The following is a 10,139-nucleotide window of genomic DNA, read 5'->3' on the forward strand; positions in this document are numbered from 1 at the left end:
TATATATATATATATATATATATATATATATATTATGTTATATCCTTTGATTGCAGTGTTTAACCAATCGACACATGCCTTCTTAGAGCTCTTGTTAACGACAACGGTCAACAGTCCGATTTTGAAACCGTTCAGTTAGCCGTTGTTGCTCAGTGTCTATCAGGTTCGTATGAATGTTTGTTCACGCACCTGTACCAATCCGAGCCACATCGGAGTACACCCTCAACTTCAACTGCAAATTTCAGTCAATTTTGTGAATCACAAACACCAGCACCAGAATCATCTCCATTTGCAGAACAATCTTTAATATAAGACCAGTCGTCCGTTAATCAAGGCAACATAGATTTCGATTTTGCAAAATCACTTTCAGTTTACCAATAATTTTTGTTTTGTATAGAAATAGACTGTATATTTTTTAGTTTGTAAGAAGTTTTTTATTCCGTTATACTAATAACATAATTGATACATACCTTAAGGTAACAGCTAGTCGCTCAGCAGGTGGAATGGATAGCCTCATATTAGCATCAGCCACAATTTATCATCTACTATTCCTAACAATTTGCGGAAAGTTTCTTGGCCCGTTCGGAAGCAATTCAAGAATTTTTTTACACTTCTCCCGTTTCTTCTGCATTTTTTTTATACAAATAATACGCTAGTATAACTTTTTGCTTTGACGACAACATGATATAACATGTATTGCGTGCATTTGTTACTTACTTGTTACTTTGGAAGTGACGATATTTCGGAGATTCCATACTGAAAATCTACGCATATCCCTTAAAATTTATAAACCGTCGACACGGGTACTCGTTTAGCATCCGCCCGTTATCTGTTGAAAAATCGTTCGTTAACAAGAGCTCTTATGAACAGCAATCACATTATGAGGAATCCAACGAATGGTCATGCAAAATTGTTTGTATTTGATTCATACCTGTGCCCAATGATGCACAAATCTCATGATAGGTAACACTAATTTTCACAGCTGTGGCCGGACGGCCTTCACGGAATTCGCCACTGAGGCTGATACGTCCACGGTTGAACTTAAACTTTGCTGTTCATCGTCAGGTCTCCGAAAACGTTACTTAAATGCTACAAATACAAATTGCTACTATTTTTTAACCTTATTAAAATAAAAAATAAAATGTATTACTTACATCTTAAATGTTTAAGTGGTATAATATACTATAATAAGACTTGCATTTTAGGTTCCTCGCCTTACAAATGTGAACACTGCAAAAAGGTCTTTTCCTCGAAGTTCAAATTGGTCAGGCACGCTCTCATACATTCTGATCGCAAACCATTTAGCTGTACGGTATGTGACCGCACGTTCCATCGCAAAGATCACCTCAAGAACCATATCAAAGTGCACAGTCCTCAAAAAGACATCCATATTTGTGATTCATGCAAGAAACAGTACACATCGTTGCTTAGTTACAGGTATTGAAAAATTACTTTTGAATAATACGATTTTGTATACTAGACTAACTCTGCCACTGAATCTTCCTTTTTTATAGACCCACATGTTGAGTGTACATAACGTAAAAATGCATTTCTTTTTTTCGAAAAAAGCGTATAATTTTTTTTGGACTTAGCTGCAGGCTTAATTTTCGATTTTCTATCTTGTTTATTTAATAAAAAACCTGACTCCGTCAGGTGCGCTACCATCAAAAACCCAAAAAAATTGGTTTTTTAGGTTTTTTTGGAGATTCTCCCAATTTTATAGACTTTAAAATAGATTAAATCAAGGTTTTTTATAGGTTATATATAATTTGAAGTAACCGAGTCTTTTAGGACATTTAAAAATTGTTTTTTTCAAAAAATTGTCTTTTTAAGAGCTTTTGCGAGTTTTTGTCGGGTCAATCATATTTTTTGAGATCGATACAAGCTGAATCAATGCGTCTCTAATTCATATTTAAAATGTATATGAAAAAGAAAATGTTCAGGTAACAAAGAAGCAAGCACAACCATCGTTTATGCCAAAAGCCGGGTTTTCAAGGGTTATTTTTACTGAATTTACCCAACCAAAAACCCCGAATAACGCTTGAAAGCATGGTGTTTCCCATAAGCGATGATTATATTTGCTTCTTTGAGGCCTGAAAATATTTTTTATATATTTTATGAATATGAGTTGGAGACGTATTGAATCAGGTTGTATCGATCTCAATTAATTTGATTAACCCTTCAAAAACCCTAATATAGGTTAAAAAACATGTTTTTGGGGATTTAAAGTAGTTTCGCGCAATTTTTGAACGTCCTTAGACTCAGTTACTTCAAATTATATATAATCTATAAAAAACCTTGATTTGATTTATTTTGAAGTCTCTACAATGGGGAAATCCACAAAAACCCAGATTTATGGCATTTTGAAGGTGGCACACCTTACGGAAAAATTGGAACAAAATTAGAAATATATTTTTTGATTAAATACCTATAATAAAAAAAATAGACGTGCTGTCATCTCCAAAAAAAAGGTATACACTTTTTTCGAAAAAAAAAAAATTTTTATGTTATGTACACTTAACATAAGGGTCTATAAAAAATATACAAGTTTTGCAAAAGTCTCAACTATGCGTGTGAATTTTTTGAAATTTCTAAATTTATTTGGAGCCCACCGAAAATAAAATAAAAACGAAAAAATGACGTTTCCCGGGAGGGGTGGCGGGTTAAAATTGCGCTAGAAAGGTAGACGCTTCACCCCACTTTGTCCTTTGACCTCTGACGTCACAGCCCTCCGGTCATGCTGACACGTCATCGGGCACCGCGCGATACGCCACATGGGGCCGCAGCCCTTGCGGCATCAGCCCTCGCCCGACTTTGAGCTCTCAGACTAGAGTCTACGTATTTAAATATAATTTTTATTAACGATTTGTTAACATAATATGTAATCTACGAAAAAATTGGTTAAAGTTTGTTTAGCGGTAAATGGTTGACTTCAATTAGTACCGAATATAAACATCCTGGATTAACCGATAATACTATAAAAGGTCCGGTTTCAGGTAACAATGGTTTGCCTGAGGTACAAGGTCTTAACAATGGGCCAAGTCAGATAAATTTAATAATATTTACGACCGCACTAATTGAAGTCAATCATTTTCTGCTAAACAAACTTTACTTTCGTCGAACGACGTTTTATGTGTCGTTAGACAAAAGTAACCAATTTTTTCTTACATTACATCTTATGCTAACAAATCGTTAATAAAAATTATATTTAAATACATGGACTCTAGTCTGAGATCTCAAGGTCGGGCGAGAGCTGATGCCGCAAGGGCTTCGGTCACGGGTGGTGTATCGCGCGGCGGCCGATGACGTGTCAGCATGACCGGAGGACTGTCACGTCAGAGCTGAAAGTGGGGTGAAGCGTCTACCGTCTACTAAACAGTAATAGTTACTTAAAAAAAATAAAAGTTAGGTTAAAGATAAAAATTTCAACATTAATTGCATTGCCAGCCGAATCGCACATAAAGATCTTGCAATAGACTTGCATGAAAGTTAGTCATGCCAGAAATTGCAGCAAGTTTTCTTGCGAGCTGTAAAGCGGTCTTTAAAAGACTCAGTTACTTCAAATTATATATAACCTATAAAAAAAAATTTTAAAAATTGCGCTGTCTTATTTTTTATTCATATAAAACATAGACAATTAAAAAATTATCAAAAAATATAATTAACCCCGCAAGAATCCTAAAAACATGGTTTTTTTGGGGTTTAAAAGTGTTTCGCCCAATTTTTGAATGTCCTAAAGGACCCCATCACTTCAAACTATATATAACCTATAAAAAACGCGCACCTGACAAATCCGGAAAGATCTGAAAAATATCATAAATATAATGTTTGATTAAATACACAATATATGTATAAAAATTTAGATCTGTAGCCATTTTCAAACAAAAGTTATACGCTTTTTTTCGAAAAAAAATGCATTTTTAGGTTATATACACTCAACCTATGGGTTTTGCTGTATATATAAGCATTAACAGTCTTATATTTAACTCTTGTCTTAACTTATCTGAACTCGAAAATAAGTGTTTTAAATTTTGTATTTTAATAACGAAACATTTCTAGGAAACACCTCGCTTTACATGCTGCCGAAGAAGGAAACTTAACTTGTCAAATTTGTAATGATACGTTCGACAGCAAAGAGAAAATTTTATACCATCTGAAGATCCATGCCGGTAGTCGGACTGTCAAAAACCCAAACGACAAAAAGTTTAAATGCGATCAATGCGATAGCAAGTTTTTCACAAGGAAGGATGTTCGGAGGCACAGTGTTGTACATACAGGTAAGCATTGATTAAATATTGACACATGAAGATATCGCTTATCTTATATTCTCAGGTAAGCGAGATTTCTTGTGCCAGTACTGCCCGCAACGTTTCGGTCGCAAAGATCATTTAGTCAGACACATAAAAAAATCACACAACGACAAATACAAAGCCGAGGAGACTATTACCAGTATAACTATAAAAACCGAACCGAAGGAAATTCTGCTGGCTTCGGATGTTTCCGTTAAATCCGAGTATTCCGAGAGTAGTCTTTCGAACGCTCCAGAAACTTTTGGAACTGTCGATTCGAGTTTGCCGCTCATTGAAGGTGACCTAACTCCGTTCTTAGGTAAGTGAAAAGCGCTTATCGATTTTTCTTAATTTCAAATACAAATGCTTATTTTTTTTATTTGGGAAGTTAATTTTTTGTTACCTTTGCTTTCTGTGATTTAGACATGTCTTAGTGTTGGTTTTGCTATTTTTTATATGTCTGCTTAAATTGTTATTTGTATTAAACGGGTACTAGTCTTTTTTGTTACGTAATCCGATATTTTTATTATTGCTACTTCCATAACGTTTTACTGATTCTTTAGGGTGAAGTGGGGTAATTGTGAATGTAATATAACGTTTTATTTTGCAGTCACATATGAAGTTAGCCGGTTTCAAACCCATTTCTTTTTTTTTGTAGACATGTATTGGTAGTATATATCTTCATTAGAATTTTAGAAATTAATAGAGCGAGACGTGTATTCAAACTCTTTCGTCTGTAAGGCCCATCTACCGTTTAATTTAAGTCCACAGCTATTCTTTAATTTTGCACTTCTGAAGAAACTTTGGTTTAGAAAGCTGCACTTGAATGAGGTGAAACTCTGATATAAAATTAAGAATTACGTTAGTAATGCAGAAACGAAAAATTTTGTTAAAAAGTCATGGAACAAAATACACAGCTAAGCCTTATTTTTTAATTTCCGTTAATTCCTAGAGAAAATAACGGTGTTTTCATCTCCTGTTTTTTTAGCTTCAGTTAGTCTTAATATCGCATCATACTAGAGCATGAGTTATCCACATAAAATTTAAAGGAATATCTAGTGCATCCTTTTAAACATCTGATAATCATCACTAGACTTCGGCAAATATGCAAATAAAAATGTAGAAAATATGCGCATAAATATGCACGTGTTTACCCGAAAATATGCAAATATTTTACAAAATATGCATACAAATAAATAAAAAAATCGTAAAATAGTAACAATTTTATTAAAAAAAAGTGTACATAACTAAATATTTCCTACTATTCATTAAGATTTACATGTATTTTAAGTAACTACATCATTTTTAAGTATGAATAAACTTATTTAGAATTATGGTAACAATAAATGACCAAGTGGTGTTCAAAATTTTCTAACAAAAACTTGTGGCTTCTGTCTGAGTACATATATTTATATATGGAAAAACTTCGTTCAACATCAACTGATGTAACGGGAGCATTTTTCAAACTAACCAAAACATTTGGTTCTAAATTAATTGTTTCCGAAATATTTCCAGCTAGAACACTGACTACTTCAGAAAGAATATGGTAACCTTTATTTTTTTCCATAGTAGCTTCAAATTTTTTTAAAATATCTTTTCCAATATTACCTCTAACGTTCCGACAACATGACGCAAATTATTTTATTAATGCTGTACTTTCGAACAATGACAGTTTTGGTGATTCTAACTGAGTAATTGTTTTTTGAACAAAACTAAAATTTGATTTTATAAATGAAAGTTCTTGTTGAAGCAAGTTACTCTGAAAAGTTTGTTTAGAATCCAAAAGAGATTGGGAACTTTCATCTGTTAACGTATCAATTATGTTCTTTATTTTAACAAAATGATCTGCATAAAAATTAGCTGCTTTTAACCATGTTCCCCATCGCGTTAAAATAGGTTGTGGTGGAAGAGGAATGTTAGGTAGCATTTCTTTATAAAGTTGAATTCTTATAGGAGATTTAAGAAATACTTTTTTGACACTGGATATCATGGTATTTACAAGAGGAAACTTTTTTCGTATTTCCTCTGCAACTCTGTTTAATCCATGCGCTACACAAGTAACATGTATTAAATCTGGGAAAAATATTTTTAAATTTTGTCCTGCTTTCACCATATAAGGAGCAGCATCCGATAAAATAAGCAGTAATTTATTAGAAGGAATAGTTGTCGGAAGAAAAAAAGTTGCTAATGTTTCTTGTATAAAACGCGAAATTGTTAAAGCATTTGTTTTCTCAAGTTGCTGGCATGAAATAAGATGAGATTTTGGTAAGGTATCTTCTTTAAGAACACCAATCAATAAATGAGCAATATACTTTCCTGAGGAATCAGTGGTTTCGTCTACAGGTATGTAAAAATAATTATCTGCAATTTCTTCCTTAATATTAATTAACACCGACGAGTATAGCCCGTTCACATTATTTCTTCTTAGAGACCGATCACTTGGAACATTAAGTTTGCAATATTTTTTTAGAAACGAACTAAAATTTACATTTGCTAATTTTGAAAGCGGTATGTTTGCAGACATTAATGCGCGACACAAGTCTTCATTAAAAGTTTCTTGCTCATCTAATTTTTTATGAAGTAGATTGGAAACATTTAGCCATTGAAGTTTGATGTTTTCCTCCTATTTTTCCTTTTTTTGCAATGTGTGAAGCAGTTCTCACATGTTGGCCTATCTGAAATTTCTTCTCACATGCTATCTATAAATAAAAATAAAAACCTTTATTTTAACCCAACCTTTAAAATATAAAAATATACAAGGTGTTTTTGTTTAATCAAATAACTGGTTTGGAAAAAAAAACACTCGCTAAGTGTTTTAAATGCAGTATTAATCCACAAATTAGTTTTTGTTACTAACCATTAGTACATCATATAACTTATTTTAAAATTCAACAAAAGTTTTTTTTTTTGTTAATTCAATTACAATAAAAATAATTGTGTTTTAGAATAGCTGACTTCATAAAAAAAAGTAAAGGTGAAAAATTTTTCTAAATACACACCATTGTATTGTACCATGGACAATTTTTTCTCACTAAAGGAAGCTATTTTTCATTTAAAAACAACCTACGAGTACTAAATTTCAAGTAAATACGTTTATTGGTTTTAAAGTTATTGTTGTTATTAACTAAAAAAATTTAATTTTTTTTAATTTTAACACCCTGTATCTCGAAAAGTAAATAAGTTTGACCCCTCATTAACTATATCGTTTTGTTCAATTTTTCGAGAAGTATCTACAATCAAACGTTGTAAGTGTCATTTGGAAACACCCTGTATGTATGAAATATTAGATATTTAATAGAAACCTAATTCAATAAACTGGGAGATTTTGGAAAATCCCTAAATTAGGAACAAAACTATTAGCCGTTTACCTGCTGTTAAGATACAATAAATTGTAGATAGATTTGGGGATTAGATCATAAAATGCAAATGAGCGAACCCTTAGCGATTATCCAATAACTGAATGCCTCAGTGACCGAGACTTTCTAAGAATGTTGAGGGCTACTTAAATTGATCTTCTTTGAAATTGTAAATGTTTTGTACCTGTAGATATTACGTACTTAGATCATTTCTTGATTAAAATGACTACAAAATTGTATACAAGAATTGAAATAAATTGGTATGTTTAAAAATTTTCAAATACAGTATAAAAATCTGAACTTTTATGCACTTTATGCAAACTTTTATACAAATATGCCAAAATATGAAATATTTGCATAAAATATGCACAATATGCAAAATATGCAATATGCATATTTGCCGAAGTCTAATCATCACTCTTTTCACTAAATTTTTATGTCATATTATAATAGAAGATTGGTTCAAAATTTGGCCTGAAGACTATCAAAAATGTAGGATGATCAACAATAAATTAACATGGCGATCCTACTACCATTTAGAGCGTAATAGGCATTGTAATAAATTACAATTCGAAGGACCACCCACTAAGGGGGACGGACCAGCATTATTTATTATTACAGCTGCATTTAGGATAAAAAAAAATTAAGAAATAAAACATATAATGTATATGAAACTTACATTTTTTATGAAAAAGTTCTCTAATGCTGAAAAAGTCAGTTATATTCTTCTGCACAACTATTTCCGAAAAATAATTTTTTTCGGTAGTGTCCTTAATAATCTTTGGTAGTTGTGGACGAATCCCTGAACTGGTAAAACCTGGATATGGTCTCAGCAGCTCTCATTACTTCTTTGATTGTAGGAGAGTATACGCTGCCTTCTTCTTCATTATCTTCATCGACATCCATTTCCACATTTTGCACTTGTTCTACAATTCCTTTATCACTTTTAAAATGTTTCTACCTGATCGTCTACTGAAATGTAGGAGTCAAGATCAGTTCCAAACTCTCTCTGGTTTACATTAAATTTTGGTATCCACTCTGACAAAGTCCACTCGTCAACATTCTGAACATTGGGAGAAACTACAGTCAATTTAGCTTGACGAAAGCACTTACAAATTGTCACTGACGTAACCGCACTCCACGCATTGTCTAAAAACTGAACTGCATCAAGGATGGTAATGTTCACGGGTTCCCCATTGTCCATACAAAAAATCATCATTTTCAAAAGCTGTTCCCGATAATGGCACTTTAAACTTCTTATGGCTTCTCTTGGTCCATAAGCTGCAAGACACTCGTGCAGTTGGCTGGTAAGAAAACTAGGCACGGTTATCAACTAAGAGATTTTTTCTTTTTTTTTTTAAGATAGTTCCTTGTCCCACTTTCTCAACTCTTCTTCAAAAATTGAAGAAGTCATCCACGCTTTTTTATTGGCTGTGTAGGGCTGTGTATTCGCGAGGGAAATTGAGTGGCGGGCTTTAAACTGATCTAGCCAGCCGTTAGAGCATGTGAAATCTTTACCAAACAGTTTTCCGAACTCTGTAGCTTTCTCCTTTAAAAGAGGCCCGGACACAGGAATATCAGAACTGCGAGACTGCTTGAACCATTTTAGTACAGCTGAATCTACATCACCACTAATGCACTTCTTAATCTTTTTAACATTTTCTTCCCCCTCATTAAATTGCCGACATATATCAGCAATTCTTCGACCACTTTCAAATGCTCTTATAACAAGCACTTTATCTTTAAAGCAAAGCCTTCTTTTTAGTACTACAACTTGTCATGTTAAAAAATAAAAGTTGACCTAAACCCGGCCCATTAGAAACCCACAGGTTTCTCTTTGGAACTGGGAAGACGGAGCTGTATTTGTACTATATGTCTATGGTTTTTGGTCGTATTGTTCTCCCAGAAACTGTTAGAACCATATCAAAATAAAATCACATACAGTACTTGTGTTTACTGATGGAAATAAAACACCTCTAATCCTATCAACCCTACAAACCACCCCTTTTAATCTAGAATCAGGAAAATCCACCTAACCTTAGAATCCATAAGATTGTTACCTTTTTGTATTAAAAGGAAATCACGTACAGCAAGCCAGTTGTTATCTAACAGGGAGACCAGGTAACAAGTTACCACTCGTGAAGATGAGGTTGACATTTATGTAGTGTTTGAGACGCATCCTACTCTATTAACTCCCTAAATTTACTATCAGCGAGATTAAACAAACATGTACTGTAAACTTTATATATGGCCACTGTAATGACATTTTAATTGATGCCACAGTTATCCCAAACCACATTCAACCCATTTCACCCTACTGAATCAAAATGAAAATTTATGATTATTCTGCCACAAGTGATTCTATACCAAAAACAAAAATATTTTAGATTTATTACAGATAGCAACTACAACGCCATATTCAGTTTGTACACACACCAAACTCGGTAAGAGTGTTTATATGTCTTAGTTCTAATTTAAGTACTTTCGGTTCCTT

General features: G+C 33.0%; 1 protein-coding gene across 1 annotated transcript in view; it reads left to right on the forward strand.

Annotated features, from left to right (window-relative positions):
* The window catches only part of LOC140434163 (uncharacterized), a 51,687-nt gene that overhangs the window by 23,624 nt on the left and 17,924 nt on the right, over positions 1–10,139 (forward strand). Inside the window, exons 4-7 of the mRNA XM_072522229.1 lie at positions 1,206–1,437; positions 4,060–4,277; positions 4,333–4,608; positions 10,033–10,089. Coding sequence (XP_072378330.1) covers positions 1,206–1,437; positions 4,060–4,277; positions 4,333–4,608; positions 10,033–10,089 — 783 coding nt within the window. The remainder of the gene's footprint in view (positions 1–1,205; positions 1,438–4,059; positions 4,278–4,332; positions 4,609–10,032; positions 10,090–10,139) is intronic.

This window comes from Diabrotica undecimpunctata, chromosome 2 (genome assembly GCF_040954645.1).
Source record: "Diabrotica undecimpunctata isolate CICGRU chromosome 2, icDiaUnde3, whole genome shotgun sequence".
Taxonomy (NCBI): Eukaryota; Metazoa; Arthropoda; class Insecta; order Coleoptera; family Chrysomelidae; genus Diabrotica; species Diabrotica undecimpunctata.